This window comes from Aptenodytes patagonicus, chromosome 20, assembly GCF_965638725.1.
Source record: "Aptenodytes patagonicus chromosome 20, bAptPat1.pri.cur, whole genome shotgun sequence".
NCBI classification, from domain to species: Eukaryota; Metazoa; Chordata; class Aves; order Sphenisciformes; family Spheniscidae; genus Aptenodytes; species Aptenodytes patagonicus.
Window position 1 is genome coordinate 3,872,101 of NC_134968.1, and position 16,386 is coordinate 3,888,486.

The 16,386-nt window shown below is 40.5% G+C and overlaps 1 protein-coding gene across 9 annotated transcripts in view; it reads right to left on the reverse strand.

Annotated features, from left to right (window-relative positions):
• TANC2 (tetratricopeptide repeat, ankyrin repeat and coiled-coil containing 2) overlaps positions 1-16,386 on the reverse strand; it is a 287,901-nt gene that overhangs the window by 140,779 nt on the left and 130,736 nt on the right. For 8 of the 9 annotated variants that reach the window (XM_076356962.1, XM_076356961.1, XM_076356969.1 and 5 more), the window contains one exon: positions 13,308-13,487. In XM_076356962.1, coding sequence (XP_076213077.1) covers positions 13,308-13,487 — 180 coding nt within the window. The remainder of the gene's footprint in view (positions 1-13,307; positions 13,488-16,386) is intronic. The other variant, XM_076356968.1, reaches the window with a different exon arrangement.

Below are 16,386 nucleotides of genomic sequence, written 5' to 3' on the forward strand. Positions count from 1 at the left end.
GTATTACAGTGTGAAAGCTTCCCCAGCTGTCAATTATCCATCAGCAATAACAGCATTGCCAATAATAATAATTTCACAGTTAGAACATACAGAATTACAGTGCTCATCGTAATTTAATTAAAGGTAGGGTTGGGGATTTTTTGGAGGGGGACAGTTGATTGGTTTTGTTGAAGCTAATTTTTCTTTGCAATTAGTTCTTTTTAAAAAGTAACTGGTTTGTTCATATGTGGTTATAGCAGAAGCTCAGCTTGGCAAGAGGTTGGATCTACTGTCATTTTGGTATAGGTCCTTTAGATTTACATTGTTCGTAAGAGCAACAGTAATATGAATTAAGTGCTGGACAAGCTTATTCACCTGTTCAAACTGTTTCTAGAAATTTCAAAGCATGCCCTAGGAAGAACTGCAGAAAGCAAAGTGCTTAGTCTTTTCTCCCCTCCCCCCCCCCCCCCCCCCCCCCCCCCGAAATGAAGATGCAAACCTTTGACAAAAGCTAAAGTTGAAGGGGCTGTTTAAGTTCAGTCAGCAATCATTCTCAGTAGTCATATGCTCATTAAATAGAAAATTGGACATTCTAATAGGAAAAAAACCCACAAAGAACTTAAACCACCAACTTGTCTAAATAGACCTTGATCTGAAAGATTCTACCACTGAACAGAAAGAAAAGAGTAAGTTTTGCTTCCTAAAGAAATAGGGTAGATGGGAATATGTACACAAAAAATTTGTCTATGTTACTTTTATGGAGAAAAATAGCAGAAACACTGTAAAAGAATAAAACAGGCAAAACCAGAAGAATGTAGGAAAGCAAGCCACAGTCCAGATCTTTCACCTCTGCATGAACTAACGTGATACTCAAACATATCCTGCTGAAAACAAAGGTACATAAACAAATCTTTTTTCTTAAGAGGTGAAATTTTAAAACACTGGGAGAGAACAATGTTAGGTTTAAATTAGCATCTGCCAATCCAGATTGACAAAAGCTGACCAATAAATTTTCTCTGCTTAAATTTTATGGTATCTGACATTGTAAAACAGTGGGCACTACAGCTTTAGAACAACTTTGACATGAAGCTAAGTTATAACTGCATGATTATCACGTAATGAAATATTTATAGTGCAAAACCACTTATCTCTGAAATCAAACTATAACACAATGCTATATACTTAGTACTATTTTGATGCAAACATGAAAGCAGAAATTTAATCCTGTGTGTATAAACAAATCAAATGTGCAATGTTTAGATGGTTATTGCATAGCAGTGCAGGGTATTTGGCAATCAGAAAGAATGTTTCAGCACAACAACGTATTTATACATGCATAAGTGCCTTCTGTCCAAATATAAACTTTTAACAAATATGGTATGAGATAAAACTAAGCCCATATGTTCTGTAGCAGTGATTCCTTTACTAGAAGACAATGTGGAGTTATTCATTCTCATCCCCTTATGCAACCTGCCCTTGGACTAAGTGGGCAGCAAGAATCTATCTATTTTCCAGAGCAGTACCAGCAACAGGTACGGATCCTCATCGCTCATTTCTCTTGTGCAAAACAGAAAAGCTTTTAGAAGTGTTCTCATATTTCAGAAAACTTTCATTGCCCATTTCCATGCCTCTTGCCTATATAACCAGGCTGATTTGGGAACATGATTCCAAAAGTGTCTTTTCCAAGCAGGGGTATGGAGGAGGGAGGGAGGGAGACGATAAAGAAGTGGTAATTGCGTGTTTAAAAAATGCTGAAGAACAACTGACTGTCAAGACCTAAAGTAGCACCTGGTGAGGTATCAGGCTCAATGCAATCTGCCATTGCTGTTAGACACAGAGCTCCTTCAAACAAGCCAACAGGAACTCTTTCAAAACCACTTGGTGAAATCAGGCCTTTATTTTGTAGTCTTCAGCTAGGTTGGTACCCACCAACTCATCAGAGTCTCAGTGTCTACATGGGACAAAGTCCTGTGGGAAGAGGCACTCGGGCAGCCAACCCAAGCCCCAACCAAGTTCAGACCATGACAGACATGGATCAGACCCGTGGGTCCTGTGAGATGTGATGAAGGAGCTCTCTGAGATTAATGCCACCAGGTTGCATGGCCTTCAATTACAACATGGCACATGTCAGGACCCTAAATATCTGGTTTAATAAATACAAAGGTACTCAACCAAATAAACATTGGAAACGAAGATCCGTTTTTCTTCCCCCTCCCCCCCGCCTTCAGTCAAAGTACCATTTCAAAACAGTTTGGGTTAATTTGTTTTCTCATTTCATTTAGCTGTAAGGTGTTTCTTCTTTGTTGACAGAAAAAAATACCCATCTCCACATGCAGTATAAAAATCTCTGGCCTGAGAGCTGTAGCTGTAAGTTCAACAAACTGGGTACGTAGAGGGCTACTGTTTAAACTGTTAAGAAAGCTGATGCTGGAATAAGCAAGCAGTTCATTTAGAAATGTATACACACATTATCTACTTGGAAAAAAATCATCAAGAACCATATCTTGGTAACAAAGAATGTGTTATTTTTTAATGACTTGCACAGAAGAGGGATGGATTATACTAATGCATATTTTGAGGTGCAAGAACCATTGGTAAAGGTTTCTGTCCACAGAAGGTATGTGGGTCTATAAGAATACAGCTTGAATGTTGGGCCAAAGACATCTTTGATACAACTCCAAATCACATGCATGTGGTTAAATCAGCGATATATCCAGGAATGGAATTACACAGCACCAACAGCTACTCAAGGGAAGTCACCACAGAGCAAGGAAAGAGATAGCAAGCGCCAAAGCAATGGTCCAGAGCCATGCATCAATCTCAATTCTCAGCTTTCTGTTTTGGGCACTGGTCAGGGATCTGTGATGAAAACCCAGCAGCTCTAATATGTGACCCCATCACAATGCACAGCCGTACACATGCTGCGGGAATTTTAAACACATGGCATCACTCCAAACTTAGCGATAATACTGAGTTGTGATGAGCCTGACCAAAGCTTCCTACGTGGTTAGAGGCAACTAGGTACAGATGACATCAGAAATTAACTTTTGCAAAAGCAATGGTCAGTCTTTGGACAAATAATCCAACCCAATAACCCAGTGTGATCATGCAGGACACAGGAAGGAGAGTTTCCAAAACATGTTCTCTTGTTATAGAAGTAGGAAAGGATTAGAAAACAAGCAGCCCAGTTGGAGATGAGGGCTTTTTCCAAAAGAGAGCGTCCTGTGAAGGCCCCTCTGCTCACAAGGAGCACCACCATCAAGTGCAGAGAACATCTTTGAGGGCATGCTCTAGGAGCAGGAGGGGGAAAGATGTAGCAAAGGGAAGAGCGGTGGCCTGATTTAACTCCACAGGAGGCTTCCTACACCACCTTCTCTTGCTATAGAAACCTCTTAGCTATGTCTAAAAATTAAAATTCTCACACAGCAGAAGTGTAATCGTGACAGATGCTCCATTTTGTGCAGCACCAGTGTGAAATAAGGACAGACTTCTAGCTCTGAGCTTCTGAAAAGCCACGGAGGTTCAGGGCTATTTTGTTTGTCTTTTAAATGTTACCTGCACTAAACATAAACCTTTGGGGTTCTCCCTTTGTTTAAGCATATACACAAACATCTGAAATGAAAAGCTATTATCACCTTTTCCCAGCTACAGTGCTGTGATGACGTTTACCCCATCCTCGGCAAGTCTGAGCAGTTAAACAGCCTCGATGCAAAAAAAAAAAAAAAAAATCCTGGGGAAGAGCAAATTATAAAGGTTCTGCAGGCCCAGCAGGCAGGCAGGCAGGCAGGCAGGCAGGCAATCTCACACACAAACATCAAGGGAAAGCATGTGGGATTTCCTGCATATCTCTTATGATTTCTATTCTGTCATTATGGAAGGCAGTTGTGTGTCAAAACAAGACAGAATAGGGTTCGTCTTGTAAGCAGCATTCAGGAAAATCCATGCTAAAACTAATGACTTAATGACTTTCCAAAGCCAATAAATACAGTATGCCAATTTTTTCTTTCCCTCCATTTAAAAAATAAAAGTTACATCCAAACTACCCTTAAATTAATGCAGAAACGTCACAAGTTTGACAGGTCTTGACACACGGTTTTGTTTAATTCAAAAAGTTACAAATAGACCTACTATTTATCTGTATAAATTTCAGGAACAGTTTTGGAGCCCACAGAAAATTAAGTGGGAAATTTACCAATTTCACATAAAGAGTTGTTTGTTTAATAAAGATAAATGTACATATGTGGGTACACGCAGAGACACATTCATCCACCTGTTTTATTTCTGCAAGCCCAGTTGGTTTCCATTTAAGTATACGCCTGTCAAAACAAATCACAAGTCCAAAAATAATGGATGAAGCATCCCAAAAATGAATAGTAAGAACTGACACAACAGGAAAAAAATATTCAGCATACATCTTTGTAAATGAAAGAGGATCCTCCTTCTCCAGCAGGTTTCATTGCTGGAGACATTAGCGTTTGCCACACTAGAGTACAAGACAGGACTGAAAACGCAGGTGTCAAAACCACACTGAAATGTTGCTCGTGTATGTGTTTTATGTAATTTTTAAAAAGGGATGCCTCAATAATTCTGACAAAATACAAGTTTTCTACTTGTTAAACCTCTGGATAGCCACAGATTGCAATGCATCAGGGAAAATTAAATGGAGAGTGAATTATGCCCGGAACACATTATGCATCTTGAAAAAAACCTGAATCTAACAGCACTTTACAGATAACTCAGTCCTTGTCATTACTGTGCAGTTCAGAAATGCAAGAGTGGGCCTCCAATCCAACCTCCACTCCTACATGAAAAACATGAATTTCAGATCAATGTCATGCTGACAGTATGACAGTTAAAGAAAGCAATAAAAAGAAATGTAAGCATACTGCAAACAGTATGATATAAAAATACCTAAAAAGGATGAAAGTCTGTCCTGACACCAACAATTTTAAGCACAACACCCCTCAAAAATTAGGTGCAACATGAGCACTAGGCACTTGAATAGCTTTTCCTCATATTATACCTTGAAAGTGATTGCTTATAGATTTGTATTTTCCCTAGTAGCATTGAATGAAAAATCTCACTCTTTTAGTGAGAAGCAAAAATCTCTCACCCAGCAGACAGAGATTTTATAATCCCACTTAAATCTAATTTGTGGTCATTTTGCAATACAAAAGAAAAACCTTACTTCAATCTCACTGTTCTCAAAATTTAAAAACAAAACACTCTTGATATCTGTAGTATCTTTCAATACACTCCTCAGTAGTTCTTTTCTATTTTACCAATGCTGAAAAGTGGAATTTTTTCATTGCTCATTCATTTCACATTTTGTATGTGAAATTGTGCACTTCCTAGCAAGGAGGCGACAAACTCAGATTATGTAAAAGTATTGCAACAACTAAAAGAAAAATAACCCAAGCAGCATAACCCTTAATGACACTAAAAACCTCCTAATGATGGCTTCCTTGTAAACTAGGAGCATCAGAATCTCTTATTCTACATTGATTTCCTGCAGAGTTCAAGGAGGCTGAGGAATGCCTAACAATTTAAATCAAAGTCCATGCAAGACAAATTGTCCAAATACTCACAAGGCTTTGTTTTCTCTCCCCATCACCTGAGAGCATGCAGTCTTGCAGCAAGAAATCAGCAAGCCTGTTAATTCATGGGTACCGATGCCTTGAGAGCAGCACTTCAGTAAAGATCCTCCTCTGGTCCACACCTCTCCCTAGCGCTAGCTCCATATTGCTGCTCACAACGTCAGGATGATGTTACAGGTGACACCTCCCGCTGCTGATGTCAAGCTCGGTTCCCAAAAGCACAACAACAATCTCCCTGCGGTGCCTACTGCCCCTAACAAGCATCACTTCTGCATCTTCTCTGTCCCCAGGGAGCAGGCTCGAAGATGGTTTCAGAAAAGCTTACAGCCACAGAGCTTTCTCTCTTCGTTAAGTCCCTCAGCATTAAAGAGCCTTCCCTTCCAGAATGCTGCAGCAAATGTAGACTATACGCCTCCCTTGGGGGAAAAATGAAGTATTTTTACAGTTTCCTTCTGTGGCGCAGTTTAATTTGCTCTTTTGTTAGAGCAAACTGCTGAAAGAATAGGTAAATAATGGCGCAGTATACTGGAGTGAACGATTCACTGACGCTCTCCTGAACATTTTGGAGTAAGCCAAAGGGCTAGCAATGCAGCCCAGGACCAGAGCTGATGAATGGTGCAGTGCTGCTGTTGTCATGGCAACTAAGAGAAAAAAAAGCAGCACCATATAAGGAGTTGTGACATGGATTCTGGGAACAATTTATATTAAAAGGCTTTGAGCCCTTGGATGCTTTAAAGCTGCAGCATCCCCTTCTCCTCGGCTGGATACAGGTTTCATTGTTCAGACTGAAGCAGTCGGCACAAATCATCACACGCACAATCGCATCAATCCAAGACACGTTTGCATTGGGAGCATTGTACCAAAACACAACGGAACAACATGATTTTGCAGTGTTTTCAAATAATTGAAATTGAAATAATTGAAATTATTAAGTAAGGAAAATGCCAGGATGCTAACAATGACCCAAACTAACATCTGTGAAAAGCAAGGGTACCGATGAGACCCACAGCTATCATGCAGCCGCGTGCAGGTAAGCTCTTGTCTTTATGGGAGCAAGCCTGAGATGAACCAAACTGCAGCACCATCAGGTGGCTGACTGCCTGAGTGGCAGTGCCACCGACCAGAGATCCAGCCACTTCTCCCAGAGACAGGAAAATATCCTCAAATTAACCTGTAAACCAGTCGCTGTTGTGCAATGAAGACTGGCAGTGCCCCTAAAGCGTCTCCAGGTAAAGCAGTGCAATGAAAGCCAACTCATACATACAGTTGCCATAGCAAGCTATAAACAAGACCAAGGTTTATATTCCATGCTAACACAGAAGAGAACACATTATTTTACACAATCGTCATCAGATGCTTTTCACTTAATGCAAGTGCTCAAATAGACAACACACCGTGATCAAGAGAACTGCAACTACTTCACCAAAAGCTGACGCAACGCTGTAGTTCTCAAGTCTCTGTTCAGCAATCGAAATTTAAACTTTCAGAAATCCTTTCCATTTATTAACCTATTTTATCTGAACAAACGTGGAGAAGCTGGCTGTGCCGGTACAACACACTCACCCCTAAAGCAGCTGCCTCATCATCTCTCACGTTCACGCCCAGCTGAGTTGGTGCATTAGTTTTGAGAGAATAAGTAGTCCCAGAGGGCTGCAATTATTAATCTGGGTTTGTCACCATTAAACAAGAAACAATTAGAGTTTTCAAGTAGAGAGACCTCGGCTTGTTTAGTCCCACTATTACAATTAGCATCAAGAATATTTAACCATTTGCTAAAGATACAGAGAAGGAAGAAATAACAATCCTTATGGCTATTCCCAAGAGATACAAAGGAGGATGCAGAGGGACGGGGCGACAAAACCCCAGATCTCCCGTTTCCCAGCACGACAAATGACACGGGTGATGGGGGCACAGGGGACATTGCCCGTGGGTGTCCCCAGCCTGCTGGATCTGGAGGGTGTTGAGAACCACGATGGTGGGTTCTCACAGGGAAGAGCGAGTCTCCATCCTGCTTAGCTCTGCTCTCGCCATCTTTGAAGGATCTAGTGAAAGAGTACGTGTTTTCTTTAGGAAAGAAGGTGTTATTACTTGCCTGAACACACCTAGGAACATTCCTCCTAGTTTCTATGAAGTTTATTCTTAGGGAAAGTTCCCACATTCCCAAAGCACAAGGGAGGAATGTTCTCAAAGCGGGGGATTTGCAATGAAACCAATTCCTCAGGCCCATGCCTTCAAAGACGCTGAAGCATCTAATTCTCGCTGGATACAGCAGGAATGAGGCCTTTGAGAATCCAAACCTAAACATGTAGGCCACTTCTGGAAAAACATTATATATTTCCTAAATTTCTTGATAATATTCTCTCCTCCTCCCTCTGTGCATGGGCCCTCACACACACATGCTCTTTCTGAGAGAATCCTAAAGCGTGCAATCTGTCATTCAACAGGAAAAAACAGAAATAGCCAAGTACAGTGATGAATAAAATTATCCCTGTGCATATAAATTTACAGCATGTAAATTAAAAATCTTTCCTGAGGAGGAGTTAGGTGCAGCACAGGGCTTTGTGCAAACCCTTTGCACGTGGTGGGTTCCACAGTAATAGAATAAAGCATCGGTAGCTGAGTCTTTCAGCCCAATATCTCATCTTTTAACTAATACAACACTAGGTACTATTTTTGGCATTGATTCAGAAAAGCACTTAGATACATTCATCTCTGTAAGCACCCTCCTGAAAAGCGATGCTTTCCTGAATGAAGGTATACAATGCAATTGCATTATTTTCATTGCAGCCACAGCTTTGAGTCAATGATACACTTTTGATGTATAGCAGAATATTTAAACCAATGGTTTTGATAATGGTTGCTCTCTTTGTGCAGTAAGCATGGTAACTTTTAAGTGCTAATTTTATTCCAGACAGAAATCAAAATGGTGTCTTCTACATCTACATACTTATCCTAGGCTGGTAGGGTTTTTTTTCTTTTTTTTTTTTCTTTTTATTATGCATTTTTCACATTACACTTGCTAATAAAGCCACCGTTGTTATAAAAAAAAATATTAAACAGCACAAACTGAGGTTGAACACACTGATCTAAAATCTGTTCTTAGCCACTGCTAAACAATAGGTTATACAGGCAGGAGAGGGAGAGCTGATTACTTATGCTTACTACTACTTCACCCTTTAGAGCCACAATGACCTTAGTTTTTCTTAATCACCAGACTATTCAGCAGAGTGAAAACTGCAACCATACTGAATATTTATCAACCTCTGAATCCAGCCAAGCCTCCATACACAGAAAACCCAGATATCAACATGTTAGCAAGTGACCTCAGTTCCGCTGGAAAGAAATTTAATGCACCACGTAACGTGTTCCTATGGCTTTTTACCAAAAGTGGACATTTTAACGGTTCCGTGGATGCAAAGCTGACTTGTTTACAAATCAGCCAGGTTAAGAACTTTAAAAGATTATATTGCATTGCCGTTTCTACTGGGCAAGTTTCTCTGCACCATACAGGTTTCTTTTCCTTTTTGAAGGGCTAAGTTAAACCCCAAATTAACGTGACACCCCCTGATGCCCATGAAAAGGGGCCATCTCAGTAGCTGCTTTCCCCTCCCCATTGGAGCTGACAAACCTACTCTACTACACTGGAACGGACGCATGCACATCCAGAACGACCCAAGGTAATTCAGCCCTGGAACGTAAGCAAATCATCTTGTAAACAGCCTAAAAAGTCTTTTGTATTTAAATTTTCATCTCTGAAGAATTCCAGAAAGCATAAATGCAGAAGTTGGTACAGTCATGTTTTGTTGCAAATGGTCTTAGGAATTAAATCTTTAGTTTAAAAAAAAAAAAAAAAGAAAGAAAAGAAAAAATATGAGACAACAAAGTTTTTTATGTAACAAATAGTACCATTCCACTATCCAACCACTCCGCAGATATGGAAATTATGACATGAATGGGTTAGTCACACACAAATGTATGTAAGAAGTGAACAGCATGAAAAAGCCCCTACAATTGGATAATTTCTCAACAATTTTCTATGCTCTGAAGGTCGCTTTGAAAAATCCATGTGGCAACTGTCAGACGGACAAAAGCCTCTCTTTGTAATACTTCAGTTTCCCAGAATCACCCTCATCCCTTTTCCAAAAGGAATCACTACTGTTATTGTGTAGGACTAACAACTGGACAGCACAACGAGACAAAGCAGAAGAGGAAACCATCACAGCCAGCGAGACTTTGTGAAATGTCTCCATGCATTTACTGTCAAACTGCTGGCTGCTTATTTTTATCTGAAAGCTCCCACAGTCACATGGAGATTTTTTGAACCGGGTTGCTTATCAATTCTACCAGATTTTGAATATGCTACGATGGCACTTACAAGACTTGTGTAAAAATCAGAGAGAGGTATTGGGCGAAACTGGGGAGAAACACATCAAAAAACAGCGCAAGGCTGTGAATTTGTCTTCAGAAATCTAATATTAACTCCAAATTTTATTTTACAGATCATGCTGGTTTACTAATGAATAAAAATGAGGAGGGTCTTTACAAACAGCCAGTTCATGTCCCCCAGAAAAACACCCCAACTTTTTATTTGCTAATATAGTAAATGGTCATTCAACAACCATCTCTTTCTGCAGCTGTGGGGTATTTTTACTTTTTTAGTCTCTCAGAAGAGACAGATGATAAGGAATAGTTGAAGAAACGTGATAGATACTATGAATAACAAAGAGCGGAAAGCATTACTTTCCCGGTTCCTTTACACGTTACCTTAATGAAAGCAAACAAATTCTTATAATGACTGCATGAGGATGCATAAACACCTTCCTTTTACAGTATCAACAGTAAATTAAACTAATAATTTTAAAAATCATGCTAATCCACCAACGCACTGAAACACACTTTGAATTCTAAGTATATCAGGAGCTCCACTGGAGTCATCAAGACCTGTACGTGCAAAACATTAGCATGTGTTTTCATGCTATAGCGGATTGGGTCTAGCCGGAACAGGATATTTAAAATGGATGGAAAAGGAATAGTAGGCAAGTAGAAGACAGACGTAGTCATCTTCCCAATCAACTTCCAATAGATTCTTGTGTGTGGGCCCAAAACGGACCTCCGAACAAAACCGTGAGCCTACACTTTTCTTTAATAACAATTACCAACATTTTATTGATGTCACCCCGTTTTGTACACATCTTGTTCAAGTCTATATTTCATCGTTTATAGTTTCCAAACCAGACCGACAGAGGAGTAAGCATTCTCACCAGCTGAACGTCTACAGCATGGCTCTACAAGACCACCTCACTGATGTTTGAGCACATGTTTCAGTGAGCTGCCCAAACCCCTGAAGTTTGTATGAAACACCATCCCTTTCTTTGAATTACCACCTGCAAAAGCCACTGATGGAATTCCAGTATCTGGTCTTTTGAGGAACTAGCGGGACACTCCAAAGAGCAGCCCTGACAAATCCAACAAAAGCTTTCTGAGTTTGGAGCCAAATGGAGTCTGACCTGTTTCCACCTGGAAAAAGATAATTATGAATACATGGAGCTTAACCCGCTAGGCTGAACTGTTGTGATTGAGAAGTGGGAGGAGGTTAACGTCTGTTGACAAGCCAGAGGTCCAGCAGATCTACACCAAGGCAGCTTGCTGAGCAGGCTGCAAGTCATTAGAGAAACGGAGCTGCAGTGGTATAAGAAAAATTGCTCTTTCCATGGGGTACAACTCAAGCCCTCTGCAAACATTTCAGAGAAGAGTAATGAACTGTTCAAGTAGATACATGAATATAATGTTAGAGCTACTACAGGAGAGCATATAAACACAAAGGATTATAGTCAAAAGAGGGGGACAGAATGAGATAAAGATACTACAAAGGCCTAACCTATTTGTAGAATACAATGCTTTTCATCCTTTCCTAACTGAAAAAAAGGTCTATGGAACTGGCTAATATTACCTGCCTCTACTACGGAAGCGACACAAAACAAAGAAGAAAATCCCTGCAACTAACTCAAAAACTGAAAGGAAGAGGAAACTGGATGAATGTGAGGATCACAGGAGAAAACTCAGGAAAAGCAGGAACAAACTAGCTATACATTATACAATAAATTAAACAAGTACAGACATGCTGTGAGAACAAAAAATAGCCTTGATTTATTTTTGTTGTTTTTCACAACCTATGCTTTTCGTGGCAGGAAGGTTGTGGATTCCACACCTACCCATTACTATGTGGCACAAGAAAAAAAAGAGTTCATCGCAAGCAGACACAGAATTCCCACCTTGCAAAGTGCTGCAAGCAGCGTATTCGTACCAGAGGAAAGTACTGATAATTAGAATAAAAACTAACAAGGTTTTAGAGACACTAAGCTGAAATGGACTGCATTTTGAAACTGCTTTTGTAATCTGCTACTGAATTTTGTGATTCTGAAAGTCAAAACCAAACTTTTAAAAGTTAAGCTTGTTTTAGCAGCTACTCTGGTAAAGTACAATGTGCCGTATTCTTAGCTGTTCCGCAAGAGAGAAGAAAATGCCGACGGACAAACAGAAAGGAGGTCTGAACATCCAGCTGCACAGCCCTGACTCAGGACTGCAAACTGAAGGATACTCTTAAAAAGGAAGCATTTCAAAAAAACCCCACAAAATCCCTCCAAGTGTCACATCATCAACCCTCCTGAAGAACCAGCCTCTGAACTACACAGCTGTTCTCATTTCCACTAAAAAGCTGGTTTAGGCCCTCACATTTTAAGGCAGAACTTCAGCCACTCTTTAGAAGTTCTTAGTGATCGGGAACTCATGCTGAAGGCAGCCAAGTAAGGCACTGAAACGTCTTTTTTAAACTATTTTCATGTCCTTTTGTATCTCTTTCTGCCTGATTCTCTTGCACCTCTTGAGCTCCACTGCTACTGAACACGCTCAGACCACCATGAGATCCAGAGATCACAAGTGACTGTCACGATTCAGGAATCTCTTCCTCCTGTCCTTTTCAATTCTCCTTTCACCAGAGGGCAGGGAAAACAAAAGGTACAAAGTGTATCAGAGCTCCTTTGTGTATGCACAGATCTGATTATATTGGGTAAAAATTCTTTTTGGAGGTTTCTCTCAGTACAAACGCAGTACACTGACTGATCATTTTTAAAGATGGGCACGGAGGGATGTCAGATTTTAGGCAAGAAGCAAGTTTCTCAAAACTGCTACCAGGAGAAATACAATGTCAGGCTTTTAAAAGGATGTTAGACTCCAAGTGCTTTTGAAAATCCAACTAGTTTAAAATCTCTAGGTGTTCAAACCACAATCCCAGCAGATTAGATAAACAAAACAGTTTAAAAATATGCATGAACTATGGAACAAAAAAATCACTTTGCTGTATAAGTTTATCATTTTTCTGATGTATTCTCTCGGCAAAATTTTAAATTTTAATTTTCAAAATTTTAGCATAAAGTTCTTTAAAATTACTGTAACACTTCCACTGTGCATAAACCACAATACAAAGTGGAACTGAAACACACTCTGCTAGAAATTTCTCAGAAAACTAGAGATTATTTGTAAAACAGAGAGATCATTTTCAGAATAGAACGATTTCTCTCGTCAGTATGAAATTGTCTGTTCCTGGTTTAGACTAAAGTAGCTGCTATAATAAACAAACGACTTGTATACAGAACCTTGTTCAAAGCGTTTTCTTACAGATTTTTGCACCAACGGACCTTAAAAGCCCCACTGAACTTTATTTAAAGTCCTTACCAGTTAACTTCTTCACAGGTTGGAGCCGAACACTGATAGACTGATGTGTGAGTAAGGGGGAGGATGGAAGGGAGCGGGACATGCCCTCCATAATCCGAATGTGCTGCATACCTTCGGTCACTGGGAGTGGCGGAATAGCGTAGTCTGGTTCAAAAGCACAGTCGTTCTCTGTGGAGGTGCCTGGAGGGAATATAAAAATAAAAAGGAACTGGTCAGAATACAAGGGAGTCTCCTGCTTTTATCATTCCTAGACAGAGGACTGTCTGGCTCAGGTGAGCCCAGCCGCAGAGCCACCTCGCTGCACAGCACTCTGAGTCCTGCAGGGAGCAGGGACGGCTGCTTTCTCATGTTCATCCTGCACTGTCTTGACACTTCCCTTGAAGAAATTATATTTCTGGAACAGCATCTCAGCACACCTCTTTAGATTATGAACAGCATAACCATGAAGAGTTTATTTAGACTTTTTTGTCTTTCAGAGTGCTAGAGTCACCAGTTTTAAATATAATTCAGACAAAGCAATAATCCTTTTACTGCTAAGTTTTTCGTGCGTTTAGATTGTCTATTTCTAAAAAAACTTCAAGCTGAATTAAAGTTCAACATGAGGACCCTTTAGCCTAAAAAAACCAACCCCAAAATAGAAGAACAAAAGCCTCCAAAAGCAGCCACTTCCAACTCTCCCACAACAAACGCACAGAAGCACCCAGAGCCGCACAAAGCCTGTATGGGGGTCACATCGCTACAGATCCACATGGAAGACACCAAATAACGTGACAACAAGTAGAGATAGAACAATAAAGGCACACAGTGCTCATTGTTGCAATAAATATTAATGACAAATGAAGGGCAGGTGCCCCCGATCAGCAAGAGTTGGGAGCCATAAGGCTCCTCCTGTTAACTGCAGAATATGGAAACCTCTGGCCAAGAACACTTGGTTCTCCACCTCTAGTCAGTAAGATTAACAACCTAACACAGACAACTAATAAATTCATCTGCAAAACCAACTTAAAACTGTTAATGTTATTTTTTCATTACAGATAATGTAAGAAGATTACATTACTCGTGCCACACCTTTAAGAGATGGATTTTAGCTTTTAGTGCCTGCCAATGTTTTTCCTCCATAAAGACATTTATTATTTGATTCCCATTGGATAGCTGTGTGGTTCTCAATGGCTTGCAAGAATATGTTTAGAAGAGAAAATGTAACTCCCGGTCAGAAGGGTAGACAGACAAAAGTGGGGAGAAGAGAAAAGGGTAAATGCCTCAAATACGTGGCTCTCCAGAAGAGATGATGGACTAACTCTATTCCAGATAGCCAAAGGACAATGTGAACAACCCAACATACTATTTATGATCGGAGGAAAAACCCGTATTGAAATAACTGTAAAAAATCTTGGACAAGCTCCTGAAGTGTACTAAGAGGTAGTATCATTTGTGGCTAAAATCCATCCATTACTGATGCCAGCTTTCAGGAACATCTCTCAGCGCTTTTGTATCATTCCCTACAAGAAACCAAACCAAACACTAACACACTTTACACACACACACACACTATTTTTGACAGTTCAAAATGTGACTTTTACTCTCTTGCCTACTGAACACTTGCCACGTTCACAGTAGTTTACTGAACATATATTCAAAGACCAATCCTTACAGAGGTGATTTTCTTTGCATTCCGTATGCTCTAGTAAGCATGCCACAGTTCAATATGTTTTATTCATCAGAGACTGTCATTATTGCCACAAACTATGAGCCAGACACTGATGTTTTTCTATTCATTTCATGCTGCTTTAATTAAGTGTGCACACGAATGCTCTAACGGAGTACATCTCTTTAAGGGGGAACAGATCATTGTTATTCTTTTCTTTTTTATTATTATTATTAAAAGATGCTGTTGCTGACAATATCATGCCTTTTATATATATAGCCAAATATGTATGTATATGTGTGTGTGTATATATATATTAAAAAAAACCCATATTTGGCTATAGTCAGAGAAAACTAGAATTACTGCCTCCCCACCTTCCCCCTGCAGTTACGACCATTTCTACGTGAGCAGCAGCTCAGCCTTGCTTCTCAACCTGAGACTGTCCAAGTGAGGCGGCCGTGTGCCACTGTGACCCACCTACCATCAGCACTGCTTCGTTACAGACATTCAGCCTGTGCTTATGGCCATCTCCAAAGCATTTCATCAGTCCTCTTCAGTCACATGTACCGGCAGTACTTGGTGTGCTAAAACTGCATTCCTCTCATGTAATTTTGGTGTCCACAAAAGAGGTGTCTACATCCAAGCAAGCTGTCTAGAAGCGCTTCTAGAAGGCAGGGAGTTCAGGACAAGGTTCATCTAATGGCACGTTTTAGGGTTCTGCTTCAGGAAGAGAAGAATCCCAACCCGGACACTCCACTAACTCCATCCATTACCTCTCCACGGACTAACAAAGGGAGTTGAGGGTGACAGGCAGCTCCACTGCACCCACCCACGTTTAGCCAGCTGAGCACCAACCCGGGGTCTCCCATTTGACACACATCTGAGTTACACACAACGACCACAGCTTCAGAGGTAGGAACGCTGCCATTTCTCAGATCTCTTTCGGACGTTATGCAGCACATCAGGCAGACAGCACAAATGAGTTATGTTGGAGAGACGCATGTGCTCTCAAGAGCAAGCCCAAGTCTTGCACACACACACACCCCCCACACGGGACAGTGCTACTGCTCAGCAAAGCTCAAAATCTCAAGTTTGATGATCTTGTTTCTAAGTTTTTCCTGCTAATCATCCAAAAGATGCAGTGGCTGTTAGTGCAGTTGGGCATTTTTCCAGGAGGGCATAATTTGATAGCATGCTGCTAATATAGCAAAAAAAAAATCAACTTCTTCCAGCTGTGCATTGCCAATTGTAATTATTGGCTCCGTATATAGCTTACTTGACATAAGCTGATCGAGGACCTTGCTTTTTCCAGGGTTATTGCGAGCTGAACACCTCTGCTGACTCTGCAAGCCTATTCATAATCACCTGCGAGTGCCAGGAAAGGCAAACTGGCATCAGTGCCAAAATCGGCACTGGCATCGACAGAAACAAGCT